Source organism: Halictus rubicundus, chromosome 8 (assembly GCF_050948215.1).
Source record: "Halictus rubicundus isolate RS-2024b chromosome 8, iyHalRubi1_principal, whole genome shotgun sequence".
Lineage (NCBI taxonomy): Eukaryota > Metazoa > Arthropoda > Insecta > Hymenoptera > Halictidae > Halictus > Halictus rubicundus.
Window position 1 is genome coordinate 16,062,411 of NC_135156.1, and position 23,623 is coordinate 16,086,033.

A 23,623-nucleotide genomic window follows, 5' to 3' on the forward strand; every position below is an offset into this window, starting at 1 on the left:
TGAACATCTAATTCGAAAGACGAAAATGATCCTCCTAAATTTTTCCTCCTAATTCTTCATTGAAGTAGTCAGATTATAGTCTTCAACTTATAGTCTTCAGGACTCGGAGGATGGTTACCAGGTAGACTTGATCCTGATGCATTAGCAACAAATGCTATTTGCCCTGAAAACACCTAGGATTGCCCCAGGGGGCAAATCGAGACAAATGTCAAATTGAGAAAATAGCAGGCTAGCTGCTCTGATCTTCTCCTCTGTGGAATGTTCAGAGTGGGCGTGGCTTCATTGCTCCAAATGTTGACAAGACTGTAACAGTACCCCATAGTATAATTTATGCACACACTTATCCTGGACATCATGTTCCCTGAAAATTCAGCTCTGAAGATTTACAGTTTTCATCCTCTTTCTTTCTTTACATTCTTCTGAGTGGGCGTGGCTTCTTTGCTCTCGAAAATTCAACGCAGGCAAACCAATACACTACAGAACAGCCTCTGTTCATGTCTGCCCTAGATATCCTGTCCCTTATATTATCTCTCAAGACGAATCGTTTCACTCTTCCTCTTTGTAAATTGTTTTGAGTGGGCGTGGCCTCTTTGCTCTCGAAAATTCAACGCAGGCAAACCAATACACTACAGAACAGCCTCTGTTCATGTCTGCCCTAGATATCCTGCGCCTTATTTTATCTCTCAAGATGTATCGTTTCACTCTTCCCCTTTGTAAATTGTTTTTAGTGGGCGTGGCCTCTTTGCTCTCGAAAATTCAACGCAGGCAAACCAATACACTACATAACAGCCTCTGTTTATGTCTGCCCTAGATATCCTGTCCCTTATTTTATCTCTCGAGACGAATCGTTTCGCTCTTCCTCTTTGTAAATTGTTTTGAGTGGGCGTGGCCTCTTTGCTCTCGAAAATTCAACGCAGGCAAACCAATACACTACAGAACAGCCTCTGTTCATGTCTCCCCTAGATATCCTGTGCCTTATAAATTTATCTCTCAAGACGAATCGTTTCGCTCTTCCTCTTTGGAAATTGTTTTTAGTGGGCGTGGCCTCTTTGCTCTTCTGAATTCAACAGAGCCAGATCAATGTCTCGCAGGGCATCCTGTGCTCGTTTCTACCCTAGATATCACGTCCCTTATTAATTTAGCTCTGGAAACGAGTAATTTTCTTTTCCTCTCCGTAAGTCGTTCTGGAGTGGGCGTGGCTTCTCAGCTCTTCGAGTTCGTACGAAGCCAAACCCATGGAGGAACATATTCCCGCGACTACGACTGATTTGGAGCAGGTTTCACGGTGGAAATCGCGATTCGCGCAGCGGTAATTACGGTCGCAGGCTGCCGGCCCGATAAACGCGTGCGTGCGTGCGTGCGTGCGTACTAGTATTTGCGTATCGTGCGCGGGATGCAACGTGTGCGAATGTTTTGCCGACGAAGGGGCAACAATCGGCCGGTGCACGACGCGTATCGACGTGCGTGCACGCTTCGACGTTGTTTCCGAACCGCTGCGCAACGCGCGCGCCGCTCGCGGTTTCCACGAATCCGCTTTCTTCCGGAGACACTTTCGCGATGCAACCGCTAACGAGTTACCGTTCCGACGCGCGACGGATCGATGCGACTGATCGATAGCGGCGGCGGCGGCGGCTGCATAGGAAATCGCGGAGTCGCGCGGGATTTCGAAATTGTTCGTTTCCACGCCCATTTAATTGCGCCACGAGGCTGCTGCTCTCCGTCTCTTCTAAGCTAGGAAAGTCGATACCGTGGGACGTGGCTGCTTTCAACCACCGCGCCGGTTAGATCATGCTCAAAATTATCGCAGGCCTCGTCGCAATTTATTTTCCGATTGTATAGATCCTATCCACGCCGCACCGTCAATCGAAGAAATATTTACAGAACTCGGGAAACCAGTTTAATTTTATGCAACCACCATGCCTCGCAATTGATGTATGTAATATTATTTTTTTTCTAGCAATGAACTTTCACATTTTTTCTATAACCTCTTTCCGATAGCCCAAACGTAAATCCATCTTTGAAAACACGATGTCGCAACTGGGTCGAAAAATATTACACAATCGTAACTGTGTCAGAGAAAAGGAGACATGAAGGAGACCGCAGAGGCAGAGTTAATCGTTTATTCAAAGATCGTGTTTGCGAGAACGAGATATTCGAATCGTTATCGATATTTTAATGGAATCATTGGCTTGTACGAAGTTTTTCCGAACAATCGGGACGCGTGTCTTTGGAACGCGATGCTCGCAAGTTTCCGAGATTCTTTGGTCCGCGGTTTCAGGGATAGTTCGTCGAGTATAGTTGTACAACTACGAGCCGGCGCGCGGCGCGGCGTCCCGAAGGTGCACGAGAGTTCGATCACGGGGAAGCGATATCAATTTCGAAGCCACATTCCCCAAAGAATCTTGGTCCGCCGCCCGATATAGCGCGATCGACGTCGCCAGGGACCGAGGAGCACACCTTTTCTGGTGTAAAAATGGCCGGGGAACACATAGTCCGCTGCGGTGTTTATAGACCTGTGCAGTTTGACCTCGGCAACGCGAAAGACCAGTGATCCGGACCGCCCTTTGTGGCGTCAGAGATCGATGCGGCTCACCCAGCCCTTCGATCCTGCGAAATTTTTACATCAGGTGTTCCTGATCCATGCCACGGCTGCACACGACCCTGTGCTTCCTCTCTCTCCTATCTACCCTACATTTCATTTTTCTTTCTCCTTTATTCCATTTTATCTACTTAACCGTTCCCGGTCGCTATTGACCCAGGGCAACGAGCGCAATTTTTTTACTTTCTTCTATACCTTCGCGTCTTATCAACTCTAATGGCACTCGTAATCGTGTTAGAAATGCGTACGAACCTTCTATACCAATTATGGTGGTCTTTCCTATTGGCCATATGCAACGAGAGCGATTTTCTATTATTTTCTTTCCTTTCTCCTTCTTTGCGCATCTTATCAACCCGCCATTAGGCACTGATAATCCTGCTAAACGGTGCATACAACCATTTTTCATATGTCCATTACCTCCACGTTGATTCTTTGCAGGGAGTGCAATTTTTTCCTTGCAGTTTTCTCCTGTTTTTCATCTCATCAACTGATGACGATCGCATTGCATCAGACCCTCTCGACCGACTTCGTGTGTTCCCCTTTTTTATCCCCTTACAATGGGCGACAACATTTTTCTTTTCTATTTTCCTACTTCCCTTTTTTCCGTTTTATCAACCGATGACCTCCATATAGTGCACCTGGGGTGCTGCATACAACGCAACCCCTTCACAACCAACCGTGCCCCGTCCCGTTAACCCCCCTGCAACGGAGCACCCATTGTTTTTCTTTCCGGCTTTCCTTTTTAATTCACCATTTTATTAAACGATAACGGCTGTTATCACTCTGGGGGTGCATGCAACCCCTCGTATACACTCTTAACCGACCACGCCATTTTCCTGTCAACACTTTACTCCGCTGAGTGGCAGATTTTTTCTTTTTTCGATCTTATCCAATCGATGACGTTGCTATCTACCCTTCCCCGAGGGCGGTGTGCTACCCTGTCCGGTGTATTTCATAATTAATCGACAGTTTTTATATTATCAATGATGTACCGGTTTGACTGTTCCATTTTATGGACAAATATGATGTCTATATTCCAACGAATTTCATTTTTTCTCTTGCATTTTCAATTATTAATATCTGCTTTCTTGATGACAATCTTATCATCAATCGGTGATTGTTGAATGGAACTTCTTTCAACTAATATGCGCTGGGTATATCTCGCATATTTTTTGCAGAATTAAGTTCAATTTTTGTGCTATTTTGGATCTTTTTATTTTACCCAAGCTCAACGGAGTCCTCATAAATCAGTGATCTTTCTTGAAAAATGGTAATGGCGTGAGAGAGCCGGGGCTCGAACCCGCGACCTCTGATTCATTTCCCACGCCTTAAGCACCACAGCCACCGGAGTCCTACGACTCTTTAAACTCTAAGCAAGCTTCTTAAAGCTCCAACATCGTTCGAATCGTGCTCGGACTTAAGTATCCGTATCAGCCCTCGACAGCGAGCACCGTTTCTTCCGATTTCCTCTTCCCCCCCCCCCCATTCGTCCAGCCGATGGCGGAAGGAAACGGTCGTCGAACGGTTAATCGAGAGTCCCGATTGCGAATTCGAGGCTATCATTTGCGCCGGTTCAGTCTCGAGCGAGCGGTTCCGCGCGGAAAATAGGGAAGCGAGTTGCACGCACCGCGAGCACGGGACAATTACTGGATGCCGTTGCGAGCGTTCCGAACACGCGGGGGAGGAAAGCGTGGAGGAAGGATGAGCAGGGGGTGGAGAAGGAAGTATCAGAAAAAAGAGTGGCACCGATGTGTACCGGCGGAGATGAGGATACAGTAATGCCTCGATACATGTGCGAATATGTTACTTGCGTCTTCTACTGACACTGTCCCATGATCTCTCATCGCTAAAGCAGAAAACAGATGTATGACAGTACCTGCAACGATTCTTTTGTGAAACTTTTACCGACACATGTGAGACATTTTGCTGACTGAAGTAACACCTGGTAGTTAGTTCGAGTCATTAGAATTTGCATTACAAGACGCAGTCATTTAGAAGCTTCTTTGTTTCCTGAATAATCTTAGATGTATGACAGTACCGCTCCAACAAAACTGCAAGGATTCTTTTGTGAAACTTTTACCGACACATTTGCGACATTTTTCTGACTGAAGTAACACCTTGTAGTCAGTTCGAGTCATCAGTAATTTGCATTACAAGACGCAGTCATTTAGAAGCTTCTTTGTTTCCTGAATAATCTTAGATGTATGACAGTACCGCTCCAACAAAACTGCAAGGATTCTTTTGTGAAACTTTTACCGACACATGTGAGACATTTTTCTGACTGAAGTAACACCTTGTAGTCAGTTCGAGTCATCAGTAATTTGCATTACAAGACGCAGTCATTTAGAAGCTTCTTTGTTTCCTGAATAATCTTAGAAAATTGAAAATGCTATTCATAAAGCTTTTTATTGTTTTAAAACAATAAAAACCGACTAGTTTTTGCCAGAAATGCATAAAATCCGTAGCTATCACAGGATACGAAAATCTTTTGATATTTGATTAACAGTCGATCGCCAGACAAATTTACATATAATTTATCTTGATAACCACACGATTTTAATGCTATTCCGTACTATAAAATACGTACCTGCCCACTTAAAAAATTTCAAAGATGTGGGATGATTCCGGCAGTTTTTTGATTTCGCCCGGATATATTCATAAAATTAGCCACTGTGGAACGTGCCAATTGCCAGGAGTGCAATCTATCGGCGTCTTGCCGCGCGAGATCGGCATTCCGTTTAAAAAACGCGGGTTCCTCGATCGCGCCACCATCAAATTCCCGGGGCGTTTCCCGTGAAATTCCGGAGATCGTTTCGCGTTTTGAAAGTGCAGAGAGAGAGAGAGAGAGAGAGAGGGAGAGAGCTGACCCGTCACTTCGCACACCCCCGCGTCACAGCCCCATCGTTCCGCATCAACCCCCGGCGGGAAAGTAAATTCGATTAGCGCCGGCCACTTTCCACTCTCTGCGGGGGTAAATTCGATTGACGCCGCGATAAGATCGAACCATTAGCAGCGTGAAACGCGTTGTCTAAATTGGCTGCCGCGTAATCTAGAGCACTCGGCACACAGGCAGAGAGAGAGAGAGAGAGAGAGAGAGAGAGAGGGAAAGAGAGTAGGAGAGGGGAAGACACGTCGAAGCGGGACGGGACGGATCGTTCGGGTTCGACGGGAACACGACGGGCAATCCACGTCCAAACCATACCATGAATCTCGCCAGCCCTCGATCTACCCGTTGGAAAATACCTGGTGAAAAACGATCTCGACGAGCCGAGCGCCTGTCGAGATCGATTCTCGACGACGGAGAACGCGCGGAGATTCTCTCTCTTTCACGGTTTTTTTTTTCTTTTTGAAAATCTGGGAGGGAATCGTTGAAGTTTCGCCGCGATAACAAGGCAGCTCTGATTTTTACGGATTGTTTTCTGCGTTAGATGGCCGAGGGATAATTCAATTAATTTTCTTGCATTTGATCGCGGCCCACACGTTCGAAAATACCTGGTGAAAAATAGGGGTGGTTTTCTAAACATATGGGAGGGAGAAATTGTTTGCCAGTGTAAGCAGGCGGCAGCTTTGCTTTTTACGGATTGCTTGTTGTACGAGACGGTCGAGGGCTAATTTAATTAACACGTTAAGCGCCACGACGGTCCTCAAGCATACTGATCGCGAGACTAAAGATTTCGCTTAGGGGACATCAGTTTTTGTTCAGTCGATGCTTCAAGGAAAAGAATATAATGTAAAGGGGTAAATGTAATTTGTTGTAACAACGTAATCAAAGGTGTGGACTTTTTTAAACGGCAAGCAAAACGGGCTGGGCACTTAACGCGTTAATTGTGCTTCGAATTTTCTTGCATTTTACTGCGGTCTACACGTTGTAGAATGCCCGATGAAGAACAATGGAGATGTTTTGAAAATGTGTGAGTGGGGAGAATTGAACGGTTGGCAGCAACACAAAGGCAGCTCTGATTTCAACACGGTTTTTGTTGTGTACGAGAAAGACAAAGGTTAAATTAACTAACTACCCCCCGCGTTTTGTTTCATTCTGCTGAGATCTGCACGTTGGAAAAATACCGGGTGAAAAACAAGGGTAGCTTTTTCAAAAATATGGGAAGGAAGAATTGAAGGGTTTTCAGCAATTTGTTGTTGCTCCCATTTTTAGCTGATTTTTTTTCTCGGTTGTATGCACCGTTCCCAGGCTAAATTAAACTACTTTTCGAGTTTTTTTTACAATTAACTAGTAAAGCACTTCAGCAAATCGACGGAAATTCTCGAATTTTCTTCCTTTTAGCACACACTGTTCTAAGAATCGCAAATAAACTCAATAGATTGGATCTTGTAATTATTATAAAACCACCACAGTGCCGCCATTTTCAGTGCGATAATCGGAACGGGCGTAGCTCGCCTACCAGTCCCGTGTATAAATATTTTCCAACGATCTATTTTTCTTCTCCCTTTCACCCTTCGTTTTCACGCCCCGTAACCTACACCTACACGCGTACGTGTGCGAACGTTCGCGCGTGTGCACGGCGACTACAGTACTGTCTCGATAAATGGAGAAGAGATGTGCACCATATTTGTGAGAAATTCGATACATCACTTTTAATCCAGTGTTACGAGCACCCTGTCCGAATTCGAATATTTAGCAATCAGTGTGAATTACAATTTCAATCATCGGACGTCTAACTCGACACATTCATGGGGGTTCAAATTGCTCGCTGTTCTGCCCTCAAATAAATCGATGTAACGTTATCAGTACGTAGTCAGCGGATTTTATGCACTTGCGACAAAAATTAGAGAAAGAAAACCAATTTCTATTTCACTGTAGTACGTTGCAATTCAAGTGGGAAATGTTTATTTCGCGGCGAAGATCCGCTGTCTTCACACAGGGTGTTTCAAAATTTTTTGTTTAGCGTCTCGGTTTTGAGAAAATCGAGTTTAGACTCGCCGGGTTCGCGTGCTTCGGTATTGTACGCAGAAAGTAGAATGGGTTGGTCATGATCAGACGCGTCAGACTATATTCCCCGAAACGGGGCGTGAAACAAAAAGATATTTTTCCATTTCGCCGACTTGTTTCCGCAGCATCGCTTTCGGGAACATCCCGTGTATCGCGCGACAACACTCCGCCGGAAATTTTCATATTGCTGGCGATAAGTGCGCGCGTCGTCGCCGGCTAAGGGGTTGAACTTTCAAAGGGGCTACTTAGTCTGGCTCGGAACGGTTAAATCCTGATTGAGGGAGCAGCGCCGCGAGGAGCCGCGATTGTTCATCGCGTTCCAGACGTACCGGCATTTAGATTGCTAAATAGCCCCGAGTATTCCGCGCAATTTGCGCCGCGAAGACAGTGGATAACGCGCGTTCACGGAGTTCCTGGTTGCGGGCTGGCTGGCCGCAAATTTGCATGCGACGAACCCGCCCCGTCACACCCTTGGGAGCCCGAAGAACTTTCGGGACCACCGTGCCGCGCCGTGCCGCGCGCAACGCCCGTTTCGAATTTATTAGAGGCTCCGTTGTTGTCGGGAACGGACTTTCATTTTTACGCGCACCGCCGATGACTGACTTCTTCCACCGCACGGTTGTAAAACGTACACCGGAGAACCGCCTATACAGTTAGGAAACTGGTTTTCGCCTGGTCGCGCGTCAACCCGTATACCCGAAGCTATGGTTCCGAGTATTCCCGCTCGAGTGTACCGTACGAGAGAGGCCCAGCATCCTCTGCGCTCGAGCTCCAATTATGTTCTTGGCTTTTTCTTCTTCTTCGGCTTTTTGGTCGCCGGTTTGCTGCAAACAGATCGCGCGGAGAACAATCGATTTTTAGATAGAAATTACGTGGGATTTTTCGGGAATTTATTTTACATGCTGATTCGTTTGGGGGATGAAAGTGGGGTCTCTTGAAATAACGGGGGATAATGCCACGGAATCTTCTTCTCGTCGATTTTTCGCTTGTCAGTCGCTAGATCGGGCGAAGAAAAGTCGATTTTTAATTGGACAGAAAATACTCTGGGATTTTTGGCCATTTTTATAGAACAGCACACTTCGCGAGAAAGAGAGGAGTGAGGATGATAAAGAATTTTTCTTTTGTATTTTATCTTATTCTCTACCGATAGCCATTTTTGTGTCCGAGTAATTCTCCATCGCTAACCATCGATAATTAATTGTACCAAACTGTGCCGGTGAGGATCAATTTCTATAAATTATTCAACCCCTAAGTGGGCTTGAAAAATGCAACAACTGAATCAGTGTATTTAAAATTCGGTACATTGAATTGGTAATTGGAGACTCATTTTTCTTCTCCACATGGAGAACGCAATGAATGATAAAAGAACGAAAACGACGAAGAAGTAAGAGTTTATCTATGCACAACTTTAAACAGTTATAACAATACACACGAAACGATTGTTGATGCTTATTCTGCAACAATTGAGACTTCTCCAAAAAACATCAGAAAGAAAACAGTAAATAGGGTCGTGCTTAAACACTTGAGAATTAAGGGTTGCAACCGGGACAGAAATAATTGACAGTTCTGTGAGAAACATCAAAAAGAAAACATTAAATAGGGTCGTCATTAAACACTTAAGAATTAAGGGTTGTAACCAAGACAGAAATAATTTACAGTTCTGTAAGAAATATCAGAAAGAACACAGTAAATAGGGTCGTCGTTAAACACTTCAGAATTAAGGGTTGTTAGCAAGACGGAAATAATTGACACTTCTGTAAGAAACATCAAAAAGAAAACATTACATAGGGTCGTGGTTAAACACTTGAAAATTAAGGGTTGTTAGCAAGACAGAAATAATTGACAGTTCTGTAAGAAACATCAGAAAGAAAACAGTAAATAGGGTCATGACTAAACACTTGAGAATTAAGGGTTGCATCCGAGACAGAAATAATTGACAGTTCTGTAAGAAACATCAGAAAGAAAACGGTAAATAGGGTCGTGATTAAACACTTAGGAATTAGGGGTTGTGACCAGGACAGAAATAATTGACATTTCTGTAAAAAAACAAGAAAAAGAAAATAAACGCATTGCACGCCCAAAAGATACCTTTTTCTCCAGACGATAGTTGATCTGCAGCTTCCACCAAATTCCGGTTCAGAATGATCACACGATTCCGTTGTTGGACGTGGTCCCGCGGCAGCGCAATTTGATCCCGAAGGACCACTTACCCCCAAAAATTAGGGCGTTTTTCGAGCGGTCCCCAGTAGTTCGTGGCGTGACTCGTTAGTTCTCGCAAGATGCCTGCCCTCGCGGATCCTGTCCTGCTCGCGCACTAGCCGAACAAGACATTACCAAGCACGGGATTATTGTATTATGGTCCCCAGACAGGACCGAGCAAACTCGTAAAATCGTTCTCCCGAGGACCGAGACGTTTATGAATATTGCAAAAGCTAAGCAAGCCTCGAGCTCGCTCACAGTTCCAAAGGTGTTACCCTGGTTTCCGAGGCTAATGACGCTAACATCGAGGAGAGAACGATTAATAGTTCAGAAGATACTCGGCGATAAACTCGAAGAGTTCCTGGACCTTGGTGGTATTAGATCGCTTCGCGCGTTTCAGATTTGCCGGGAGTACCGAAGAATTTTGTTGTTGCGACCTGTAACGCGATTATTTGAAAAGTTTGACAACTTCGGTGCTCGAAATGCCGTGCCGGAAGTTTTTCGCGAAACCCGAGAAGCTTTATTGGTGGCAATATAAAGTATAAATGGGCGAATTGTTCGGGGAAATGGTTGGGTGGATTTACGCGTTTTAATTGCAGAATTATTCACATTCATCGAACATCCTTTCCTATTTCTTAATTGTACCTTTTTGCGAACGGCTGTGTTATTTCTCTCCGCATTTTAATTCGTCCAAAAGACTTTACTGAACCTATTAAAACATTCGTTGAGAGAATATTTATACTTAATATTATATTTAAATATTTCTTTAAATATGCTACAAGAAGGGAAATGAAAGCAAGACTTCTCCAAATCTTTTGTCTACATTTCTATTGTCTGCACCTCAGTTTCATGAAAAGAGAATTTATTAGTAAAAATTCATTGACAATTCCAGGAATGTATTAGATCTATACAAAATCAAAGACATACGTTTTTACAACGCTCATACATTGAACAAAATTCGAGGCACGAGGGTTGGCAGACAAAAATCGGTCCCCAGAAGAAAAATGCATAATCGCGTGGTGCGAGAAAGCCTGCCCGAGGTCGTCCGAAGAATTCCGGCTGCTCTATCTCGTCGGCCGGCTCTGTATAACAATGTGTTCCGACCGAGAAAAGGATTCCCTGGAACGTCGTCGTCACGGCACCGTTTCCCTCGACCCGAATTCGACGAATCCGCGCGAGCTCGCGGCACGTTCGACCGTGACCGGTCGCAATTTTACGCGAGATTTAGTTTAGAGAGTGCCACGTTCCTCGCCGGAGAAAATGTTAATCGCTGCCCGTTCATTAGAGGCTTCGGGCGCAATTCTGCATCGCCCGCGAAAATTTCGAACGCGATTGATTGCTCGGACCGCAAATATTTGTGCTCCAACCAATCGGCCCGCGCGAAATTCAAACGCGAATGATTGCTTGCCGTGCAAAAATTTGTGGACCCGTCTGTTCGGCTCGTGCAAAAATTGGGGGCGTGGCTATTTGGGGGCGTGATTCATTATCTCGCGCGAAATTCTGAGTGGCTAGGTTCGGTTCACGTAGAATTAAGAGCGCGTAGAATTGGATTCCGCAAAATTTTGGGAGCGTATTTATTTGGCTCGTGCAAAATTCGGGAGCGTACTATTTGGGGGTGTTGCTATTTGGGGCGTGACTACTCGGAGGCGTGGTTATTTGGGGCGTGACTATTCGGAGGCGTGGTTATTTGGGGCGTGACTATTCGGAGGCGTGGCTATTTGGGGGCGTGGTTCATTAGCTCGCGCGAAATTCTGAGTGGCTAGGTTCGGTTCACGTAGAATTAGGAGCGCGTACTATTTGGGGGTGTTGCTATTTGGGGCGTGACTGCTCGGAGGCGTGGTTATTTGGGGCGTGACTATTCGGAGGTGTGGTTATTTGGGGCGTGACTATTCGGAGGTGTGGTTATTTGGGGCGTGACTATTCGGAGGCGTGGCTATTTGGGGCGTGACTATTCGGAGGCGTGGCAATCTGGCCCGCGCAAAATTTTAAGCGGCTCGGCTCGGTTCAGGTAGAATTTTGAGCGCGTACAATTTGACCCCGTGAAATTTGAGGCCCGTAGAATCGGATCGCGCAAGATTTGGGGGCGTCTATATTCGGCACGTGGAAAGATTAGAGCGCGTATAATCGTCTCGCGTAGAATTTTAAGTGCGCAGACTCGGTCCGCGTAGAATTTTAAGTGCGCAGAATTGGATCGCGTAGAATTTTAAGTGCGCAGAATTGGATCGCGTAAAATACGAAACGTGTAGTAGAATCGTCACGCGCAAAATTCGTTGTTTGTAGAATCGGCCCACGCAAACTTTTGAGCGCGTACATTCGGCCCGCGAAAATTTCGTCCGCGTCAATCGCGCTTTCGTCGCCCTGTCAATCGGCTCGGTCCGCGGAAATGTTGAGCGCGTCGACTCGGCTCGCAGAGTTTTTGGACGCGATTGTCGAGAAGCTTCCCGCCCTTTTTTTTTTCGTAAGCAATTTCTCGTGGAATTTGCTGCTCGTCTGGTTTCCATCCGGGCGCGCACAGTTTTCCCTCGGCCCGAGCTTTGTCAAGCGGGAAAGCGCGACGCGAAGGTTACGAGTTGTTTGACCCAGATCCCGCGAAATTTTTGATTACGACCACGGCTTCTTAAACGTCACGGAATAAACGGCCACCCCCGCAACTCTTTTTTCCCTTCCCTCCTGCCACCCTCGCTGCACCGAAACGAATTAGTGCGAAGTTTGAACTTCGCTCTTTTCTGAATACTATCATTGTTATCAGTCGCGGCGATGACTGGCTCGCTGTTGCTTTCAGAAGCTTCCATTTACAGCGGGTCCAGAATGCGTTTAAACACCGATTTTTGAAAAATTCTCGGTACGAGAGATTTTTAGGTTTGAAGAGATTCAATTCCTAGCTTTGGAAATTAATTTTTCCACTGATACGCGTGCCCAGCGCACCTGTCAGTGTACATTCAGTTTACCTTTGATTGGAATTGGCAAAAAAAAAAAAGGATATATATTCAGTAACATAGATCTCAATTTTTCCAATTTTCATTTCGTTAAATAAATTAGCCAGATTTCATCCAATTTTTAAGGTTGCTTAGAATTGATTATTAGATTGCAGTTTTCACTATTTTGCACATAAAATTCCGAGTTGAGCCGAAACTCAGACCGGTCGTTAATCCAGCGACAAACAAATCCATGCAGCGTGACCAATATTGTCGATTGGTATCAATGGTTTGATCGGGCCATTGTTAATGAAATTTTAATGAGCGGTAGTCTGTATTACCGCCGTTCGCGTGCGCCCAACGTTCCGATGACTCGTCGTTTTGTTGTCCCAGCGTCGAATGATTCCGAAGAAACCGATTTCGCGAATAGGCGTCGAGAGCAGTCCTCCCGATAGGACTTTTTCGAAACCGGACCGATCATCGGGAGTCATTGTTCGCGCGCGTCGAATGAAACCGTGCACACCGTATTGTTCGCGAGGCGCTATTTGTTTGACAACGAAATTAGTGGAAGATTGTTTAAAATCAATTCGGACAGGCAATGGATGTGCTTGACAGTTCGATTAATTTTCTCCGGCGCGAGCTCGTTCCCCTGGTTCGCTTCAAAAACCGTTCGTCACGTGTTACTCGACGAGTTTCTCCGTTTTCGTTACCCCGATTGTTCTCGCACCCTGTGCGTAACGATATTTCGATACTATTTTCTGACCGTTGCAAGTAAATCCAAAAGTTTCTCCGAGCTCGTTTCATTTGTGCGAACAATTGTTGTCAGACTTTCGAAATTGCACAAGGATGCATTTCTTTCGCGTACACATCCTCGGTACATTTATTAGTATCATGAAAAGATAAGGAACGCGAAACACTATGTCTGTAACTTCTCTCAGTGTTATTTTAAAGTAAAATGACGTACAATTGCTTTTTGATTGTTGCGCAGGCACACTTTTCAAGCTTTTCTGTGTGATAATTTCATTGGGGTAGTTTACAGAGCCTGAAAATAAATCCAAGCTTGTTTGATTATTTGTCAATGATAAACTAGACTGCGAAATTTATACGTTTGCAATGAAAATGATTAGGTAAAATGCCAAACCATGGAACCATCGCAGGAGTTAAACTCTGCGATAAAGAAAACTCGTAAAAAGGAGAAACCACATTTTCACGTATGTACCTGTTTCTAGAAATTCTCCTGGAAAATTGGACTTGGCATAAATTCGCAGTCCAGGAAGAGGAATACGGGGGCGTCTACGTCTTCATCAGCTCCCGTTGTCGAACGTGGAAGTATGAATTAACCGGGGCCGCGGTACGGAGCGGTAAAAGCATAAAATATCTATGAAGAAGCGCGTATAAACGCGTCGTCTCGTGGAATTTTTATGGGTTCGCCGGGGGAACATGTTAAACAGCCCATAAAACCGTGGATCTACATAAACACATCCGCGACTCGATAATGGCGCACGAAGTTCCCGTTCCGCCGCCTCCCCTCCCCCTCCCCGTCTCGGGGGAGAGATGAAAACCTTTGAGGATCGACTGATGATCATTGTTCGACGCGTTTAACGGCGTAGCTCGCGACGACGACGACGACGGCAAGGTGAATAAATCCTCCGCGGTTTCTCGCGCCATTATTTCGAGCACGTAACCCGATTTGCGCAAACATCGTTCAACCGGGGGCCACGGATCAAGCTCCTGCGCAAATTTACCTAGGCCGTTGTTCTCTCGCTCGGGATCCCTCGGTTCCTCCCCGGTCTCGGAAGCGGCGGGACAAGCCCGAAAAAGAAAATCCGTAACAATGGAACGCGATCTGCTCCGTTTCGGAGGGAAAACCTGGCTCCGGGCCAGAACGTGTTCAAATATCGCCCCGACCGATTCGGAGAAAGCGCCTCTCCGCTTGCCAAGACAATTTTTCAAGGGCGAGACCCGACGCCCACGCCGCCATTGATGCGCTAATGTCAGCTTAGAACGGAACCCCTTCCCCCCCTTCGGTCCCCGTCCGCCGGCGCGATAACGTTTTAGGTTGTTGCGCACGCTGCCGCTCGTTTTTAGAGCTTTCTGTACGATTTAGTAACGGCAACGAATCAACCGAGGACGTACATCAGAAAGAAAGTTGGAAACTTGATCTCTTTCGTTTCAACGCGACACCGTCGGACGACAACGCGGGAGCAACGGTTTACGTTGTTGCGAACGATTAGGCGAAGTTTTCGAGCTTTTATCAATTTTCTGTGGTTGTCACGAATGGATCCAAGATGTCTGTGTGAAACAAGGCGGCAGCGAAACATGATTTCTTTCGTTTCAGCCCGGTACCGTCGGGGGAACTCGTTGGAGCTGTGTTTTACGTTGTCGTGCACGATTAGGAAAGGTGTTCGATCTTTTATTATTTTTTAAAGGTTGTAGTAGACGGACTGAGGATGTCTATACGAGAGAAAATCATCCTTGTACTATTTATACAGCCTGGCGATGAGCAGGCTTCATTTTTTACATTTACATTGACAACAAACCATACTCCTGGTCTCTCCCACGAGCGAACAATGCAAATCTTCTTTTCCATGTTAAACACTATCGACAATAAAGTACTTCTAATTGTGATACTTATGAACGTGATCATAAGGTGACGATTGGACTGCGAATTCTGTGCATTAAAAACGAGCAGATCGAACACAAAATAGAAACTTAATATTACTGGTACAATGGACGATAAAGTACTTCTAATTGTGATAGTTATGGAAGTGATCGTAAGGTGATGAACGGACTGCGAATATTCTGCATTAAAAACGAGCAGATCGAACACAAAATAGAAATTTAATATTACTGGTACATGGTTTGCAAGCTACGAAAATTATTCAGAGAGGAGTTCAATTTTTATGTAACTCCTCCTTCTTGTAACTGATGCGGACAATTTTTATTTTGCATGAAGGTCCACAGTGTAGCAATGAAGTACGGCCGGACTGCAGATTGTATGCACTCACGGATAGTAAGTGCCGAGGATATCAAGAAAATTTAATCACGCTACTGCCAATTCGTTAAAGTCGATGGAGGAGGAAGAAACTTTCTTCTTAAATCATCTTTCGTAGCTGATGCGGAAACCTCGAAGAAATACACTATCAAGCCACGCGTACCCTCGATCTCTTCGAAACAAAAATTCTTGACACCTTCATCTCGATAGAAATAGCTCGGCGCCATCGCTCCAATTTGTTGCGCCCTCGATGCTCGTCGATTACTCTCGATCGCATCATCGTCTTATCGATCCAGGAAGTCGTTACCGGTCGTGTTCCGTCGATTCCATCGAAAGCAAAAGTCCATTCGATCTTCTGTGAGAAATAAAAAGGAGAGAGAGAGAGAGAGAGAGAGAGAGAGAGAGAGAGAGAGAGAGAGAGAGAGAGAAAAGACATCGAGACAGGCATTCATCGAAGACAATAAAAATCTCGGTTTACGGGAGGGGGGCGGGGGTTAACTTCGATCGAATCTCGAAACTGAAACGGCGGGTCGCACGCGGGCTGGCATCGGGCCGCGTGTGGGCGGGTACGGCGATCCGTCGACTGTTTACTCGATTATTTCGGAGATAAAATCGCGTGCAATTTACGCGGCAGCCCCGCGTCCCGAATTTAATACCGGATCCCATTATTCGAGGACCGGTTCGCTGGCTCTCGCGAGCAGCCCGGCCCGGCCCGGCCCGTCTGAAAAATAATGAAAATCCTGCTGACTCGTTGCCGCTTCCGGGTCAGTGGCTGTTTTCCAGAAACTCGAGTGTCTCCGGCACGATAAGATTATTGCCGAATGCGAGACCGTTTATTGCTCGTGCCCGTTGCCTCGGACTATTTTCCAAGTCGCGACGACACCCCCCCCCCGGGACTTTTACCGAAGTTATGCCACTCTAATTATTAACCCCCGTCCGCAGAGCCTTTTCACCACAACTGTACGATTCACGATACTTCACGATACTTGAGCAGCGAACTTCTTCGTACGAACCTATTACAGTGAATTCTCGATATATGTCAACAACACGGGTCTTGCCAGGGTCGTGTATCGTGCAGGAGCTATACCCGAGCCGTGTTATGTTTACACTCTTGACGCGGTATACCCCGTAGTAGTGGGGATAATTCCGCGACGTTTATCGTCCTGGCTTTGGCGACATATATACCAGAAATCACTGTAGTTCCTCTGTTGTTCTCAATGTAACAAACGTACATTTTATTGAACTGTACCGGGTGCAATTTTTCCAATTGTATTTTTTTAGCTACTTCTTAGGACGAACTTACCTCCTTTTTGTTCTCTTTTTGTTCGTGACAGGTATTCATTTAATTTAATCCTTTGGTCGTGCGCCCTCTGGAAAACATTGGCAAATGTTTTGGTAATGTCGACTATAGAAAAATATATTTTATAGAAAAATTGGTCTTTGTTCAGAAATTCTGACAATTTTTCCCCCGCCCATCTGCTCCGAAGGGGTCAAAAATTGATCGTAATTTCCGATCGGTTGCAATATGAATTCTTTCAGTTGCAATTAGAAATGCGAACAATTTTGATAGAATACAAACTGCTTATACGTTTCTAGTAAATGGAAGAGATCCTGAAAATAATCAGAAAAGCATGTATAATGTACCTGTGAAATTGTTAATACAGTGAACAGCGAATTTAGCTGTTAGCGAATTTGTGAACCGACTCGCTCCGTTTATGTTCGCGCGAAACTGAACCAACTCTATACATCACTAATTCCACCTGCATCCAGCGTTCATTATGCTCGACTCTGTGCTCGAGTCTTCCGTCCATCGGATTTCCCGCGTTCCCCTAAATAATAAATCACTTGCAGTTAGAAAGTGGAACATAAGTTCCTTAGATTCGCCGCGGATACGCAGCGTACGTTGTTTATACTGTTTCCCGGTTATGGGTGTTGTTCACGGAATGCTGAAATTTTTGGAGGATTTATGGTGTTTGAGAAACGAGTATGTGTGCACGTGCACGACGAATTATACGTCATTTCGTAGGATTAATTGTGGGGAAGTTTATCAGTTTCAGGTTTCTTTTGTAATTGCATTCGTCGGGGCTACACCGTTCCGTTGAAATTCGTTGCAGTCGCTTTCGGAGTCGAACATGCTTTCTAAACAACAATTTGGCGCAAAAACTGTTGTGTCATATCTGTTTGCTTGTTTCTCGCGAGTTCTCGTTTAGTATTCTTTTGTAATGCTTGTCGATGTTGACGAGCGACTGGACGAAATCAAAATTTATTACATCAGTTGCTAAATACCAGAATCAAAGAAATTATCTTCCTCTGATAATTTTAATAAGTCGATGGAAACGGCTGATGCTCTTAAATTCTATTTATTCTCACTCATTTTTATCGTAAACGCATAAATTCCGCGATCTAGTAACGACACGATGTGAAGATTGTCGTGTGTGCTGATACACGATTGGGATTATTAAAATTCAGTTCTCTATTGTTAGGTAAAGGTAAAATTAATCTCCCTCTACTAACTCTAACGAGATCCATTATTCAAACTAAAACGATAGTTTTCCAATGCTTCTTGTTTTTTGGAAGATTTGGGAATTAATTTCAAGAAAACGGTCGAACCGAATGTTCCGAAATTTTGCACTCGTGTTTATACACGCTTGGAGCAACAGCACAAATTTTTCCAAGATACTTCCTTAAAAATTGTGTAAGTCGTTAACAATTAACTGTGCCCTACAGCGCAACGATTCTATTTGTTCGAGTCGTCTGAAACGAACAAACGACATCTCGTTTTAGTGTCTGCCTGTGGATCCGCAATGACTGATGCCACCTTTTGATCCTTAAGACTCAATCTATTACCTCCCTACATACCTCAAAGTAAAATTAATGTCCCCCGACTAATTCCGGGAGACAGTCCCGCCATTAAAACTAAACGAATCGAGTCGTTGCGGTTTTGAGGCTTCCTCCAATGCTTGCACACCGTTCAGGGAATTGGGACATTTGTATATTCAGAACGATATCGAAGGCATTCATGCTGGACATTCCATTCCTCGAAAAATCAAGCTGTTACTCAAAGTTGTTAATTAACACTGGCGCTCTGCTTTCCGGTCAAGTTACAATACAAGGAACAACACATCACAGTCTTAAATACTGGAAAAAAGAAAGAATTACTAGATCCCTTGTTACGTATACAATTAAATTGTTTGTTTGCAATTTTTAAAAATAGATATTCCGTCAAAAATCGATTTACAACTTAAGTGCCAAGACTCCGTAGATTCGGGATAAGGTAGCGCGACCACGTTACCGACAAAAATAGGCGAAAAATGATTTCACGTGCCTCAACTTCTCGTCCTTATATGAGAATATTTTTCGCTGGGAAAGGGCTCATTCGAAAGAGGAATGTTGGAGCACGTTTCTGGCGTCAGAATTCATAATATCGATAATACAGAGCAAAAAATGTGACAAGTTTAGTCACAGACTTAAGATCCGTCGGATCAAGACCAAGAGGGACCTTAAGTCAATGGCTGAAGATTGTGAATGGAAATTATACAGCAGTTGGCGACCTGCTGACTCTGATAAAGTCACGTGACTATCCCAGGCCCTTATTTTACTATGATTATCACTACAATTATCGCAATTCGGGCGAGACAGTGGCCCGATTAGGCCAACTTTAGACAGACTTCCGGCGCAGACGGTTTTCCGGACGGGGGATTCGCATGCGCGATCCTCTTCTGTGCAGAAGTCGGCGCTCTCGGTCTCTCCTGCCGAATTTTTCTGTGCGATGGCGTCGAGCGGTTCCAAATATAAACCCCTTGGTCGGTGCTTGCCGTGCCATCCATTCCCGGCCCCGTTCGAGAGTTTATTTTCTATGGTCGGGCGACACGTGCGCGCGCGATCATCGTCGCCGCATCGTCTCCTCTTCCCTGCGTTCGGGAACTTTTCGAAATCCGACCAACTTCTCGACCCCGGGCCTTTTTTTGCGATCTTCGAAGGTTGTGCCGTCGCCTCGCGTTCTCGCCGTGCGTCCTTTCCTCGCGAGAGTGTTTGCGTGGTCCGAGAAAAAGTTCGGAGCGTGTCCGCGAACGACGGGAAGGAAACTCGATCGCGGGACATGGGAACGATCGAGGAAAACAACCGGTCCTCGGCAAAACACTGACTCGACGGTTTTCCCTGGCCCGATAGAACGATAAGCAAGTCTCGGATAAGCTGGATCAGAGGAGAGGAGGATGTCGAGGTTCTTCCGCAAGATGATTCTCTGCGGATGCTCGCCCCGCGGGCCGGGAATGGACTCCAGGACCTTCGTCGTTGACGAGTCCGTCGATGACGACGCGTCCAAGTCCAGTGAATTTCCACCGGCGGAGAGGGACGGCGAGGATTTTGCGAAACACTTCGATCTGTCCGCCATTAGGTTCATAGACGACGAGGAGCCGGATGAGGACGCTGCTGGAACCTCGATCAGGAACGGAGGAGGTCCGACACGTACAGAATACGGATCGATCCGTGTGCTATCGTCTCCTCCCTCTCTTTCTCTTGCGTTCGACGCCTTTGTTCGAACCCCCGTAAACTGTGATCCCTCGAGAGAAAATGCGAATTTAAGTGGAGCCGGGGAAAACCGATTCGACGCTAGGTTTACGGGACCCACGTAAAATCACGGGCTCTACTATTTTTAAATGAGATCAGGAATTATTCCAAAAATTTCTTTCTTTAGATATGCATTATTTGAACAACGGCTAAAAATTTGGAGAGCCATATTCCTGTTATAAAGTTACACAAAATTGTCGCTTTTAGTGCTCCGTAAACCCAGTGTTAAACAATATTTAATGCAACGTTACATTTCTTCTCAGCTCACTAAAATTTTTCAGAGAAAAAGTAAACGTGTATCTCGTAATTGATGCAATTTTTCGTTTGCGTACTAATCTCACTAATTTGTAACTCTGTTTTGCGGTTATGCTCTTGTCTGTGATTTCTCTCGAAATTGTGGTGCTCAGAGTTCGTTTTGAGGGTAGCAGGGCTGGCCAATACTATTTTTTAATTTTTCCGTTGTGTTTCGCTAGCCAATAACCCCCTCTTGTATTATGCGAAAACCGGCAACATTTATCAGATACTTTCAGTGCTTGATTTAGTAACGAAGGAAGCGGCGTTCGTATTTAATAAATCCTGCTCGAGACCTTGATAATATATGACGCGATATTACGGAGCGAGTAGTCGCGAGCGTACGCGTAACTGCACTTAAGCGTGATTCTGTGCGATTAATCCGATTGATATTGTTTTTGCGCAGACGTGGACGGCTTCAATCCTGCCCGGTTGCGGAAGGCTTGGGTCATCGCCGTCGAAAGGTAATGAATGCACTCCGGGGTTCGAGCGTCGCAGCCGAGCGGAGGTTCTGTCGGTCTTTTTTTATTTTCGGTGCAGCGACGAGTGAAATGCGAGTTTCATTTGTTTCGGGGCATACGGAACGTTCTATTTCTCTCAAACACTCAATTATTCGATGTAAAAATGAATTCGGTGTATTTCTGGCATTTTAAAGTGCCAACTTCGACATTAATTAAGCACTGCGCACCTCCCGATGCAATTACCTTCTCGCGTTTCGATTGCGAAACTCGCTGTCGTCCGTTTAATTTGTTATCAACGAAGAAACCGACAGAATCCTCTGCCTGGGGAAATAGCACACTCTAGCAATAGAGTATTTTCTGCTATATAGTTTGAAAGGATTATTTATAGGACCCGTCGCACAACATTAACATTAAACTGTTCTACCGATTTTAAGAGCCTGTGGAAAAACATAAATTTTCATTATTAAAACTTTGCAAATCGCCTTGGAGTGACCTTGCGCGCAGCACATGACCGGTTAGGTGTTAAATTCAAGCTCTTACACATCTTCTAATTAATCTCGCGCAAACAGCGCCGCGATCATTCTCCTGTTACATTGTTACGTAATTTTCTCAAAGCTGCAGTTTCGTATCGCATTCAATCTTCCAATTTGCTCGCTTCGTTCAGACTTAATTTTTCACACTTCGCGATCGGCGAGACGAACACGAGATCGAATTCGCTAAATGTCGCGTTACACTGAAACAACAAGTGAACGATTACGTCTAAGAAACAGATAGAGTCGTTCATTAGCTCACAATGGCCGAACGGTGCGCCGAGACGTCGACAAAAATCTGACAAGCAGAATCAATCGTATCGCGCGTCAGATCGGTGCCGGTTCGTTCGAACGCGGAACTAGAGGATCGCCTTGGATCGGCAGAAGAAAGTGAATAATATGGTAGCCGGGAGACAGAGATAACAGGCTTTTTAACGACGGAGCTTGATCGGCGAGCAGCAGAAGAAAAGAATTAATTAGGCCCGGCCAGCTGGTTTTACTGGATTCTCATTCTAAATCGCGATAAAGATCGAGGAGCTAATCAGAGTTCCTAGCTGTAAATCTTTCGATTTAGAAAGCCTGTTGAGCACTGTCGGCTAGAGCGTTGCATTAGAGGCGTCTTTTGGTAAGATCGGACGGTGTTTCTGTGTTGCAGGCGTGCAGAGGAAAGACTAAAGAGGCTAGCGTCCCATTGGAAGATTCAGATCTGCGATATTGAAGCGGTCCTACAGCGAGAGGTAAGCGCCGGTGTAACGAGCAATCGCGGGAACCTAAGCTTTTCCAGTGTCGGGCCGGGGCCGCCTCTCGAACGGCTAGCGGAAAGAAGATCCAGCTGGCCTTTCACCGACTAGGATCAACAACGCGTTACGTAACCCCATAGAAATACGCGAATGCTATAGCGAAACCAGCCGCCGGCGGAGATGATCGTGTCGGGGAGGAGCCCGTCGCATATTTGTCAATAGACGTGTCCCGTGCTCTTTTGCTTCTGCCACGTCTTCGCAGGGACAAGCTTCGAGGCTTGTACTGTGGTTCGAGATTCTAGTGTGCGTTCCCTTCTGGGAGGCAAATCTTAAGGTCTATGTTACGTCTACTTGCACAAATTTTGGGATTCCAACTGTGTCAGAGACAAGTATCGAGGCCTGTACTGTGGTTTCATTTGGGGACGAGATTCTAGTGTGCGTTCCATTCTGGGAGGCAAATCTCAAGGTCTATGTTACGTCTAGTTGCACAAATTTAGGGATTCCAACTGTGTCAGAGACAAGTATCGAGGCCTGTACTGTGATTCCATTTGGGAACGAGATTCTAGTGTATGTTCCCTTCTAGGAGGCAAATTTCGAGGTCTATGTTACGTCTAGCTCCACAAATTTAGGGATTCCAACTGTGTCAGAGACAAGTATCGAGGCCTGTACTGTGATTCCATTTGGGGACGGGATTCTAGTCTGCGTTCCCTTCTGGGAGGCAAATCTCGAGGTCTATGTTACGTCTACTTGTACAAATTTAGGGATTCCAGCTGCCCTTGCTCAGACACAAGTATCGGGGCCTGTACTGTGGTTCCATTTGCGGACGAGATTCTAGTTTACATTTCCTTTTAGACTACAAGCTCTGGGTTGAAACCTTGTCCTCGCGTGACAGCAAGTTGAGAGGTCTACGAACTGTGTCTTCCCTTGACGACAAGTATCGAGACCTGTACTGTGGTTTCATTTGGGAACGAGATTCTAGTGTATGTTCCCTTCTAGGAGGCAAATTTCGAGGTCTATGTTACGTCTAGTTGCACAAATTTAGGGATTCCAACTGTGTCAGAGACAAGTATCGAGACCTGTACTGTGGTTTCATTTGGGAACGAGATTCTAGTGTATGTTCCCTTCTAGGAGGCAAATCTCGAGGTCTATGTTACGTCTACTTGTACAAATTTAGGGATTCCAGCTGCCCTTGCTCAGACACAAGTATCGGGGCCTGTACTGTAGTTCCATTTGCGGACGAGATTCTAGTTTACATTTCCTTTTAGAGTACAAGCTCTGGGTTGAAACCTTGTTCTCGCGTGACAGCAAGTTGAGAGGTCTACGAACTGTGTCTTCCCTTGAAGACAAGTATCGAGGCCTGTACTGTGGTTTCATTT

The 23,623-nt window shown here is 45.4% G+C and overlaps 1 protein-coding gene across 2 annotated transcripts in view; it reads left to right on the forward strand.

The window, feature by feature from the left end:
• The window catches only part of LOC143356542 (uncharacterized), a 112,644-nt gene that overhangs the window by 12,000 nt on the left and 77,021 nt on the right, over positions 1 to 23,623 (forward strand). For both annotated transcript variants that reach the window (XM_076792318.1, XM_076792317.1), the window contains exons 4-5: positions 20,923 to 20,980; positions 22,163 to 22,244. In XM_076792318.1, the coding sequence (XP_076648433.1) occupies positions 20,923 to 20,980; positions 22,163 to 22,244 (140 nt within the window). The remainder of the gene's footprint in view (positions 1 to 20,922; positions 20,981 to 22,162; positions 22,245 to 23,623) is intronic.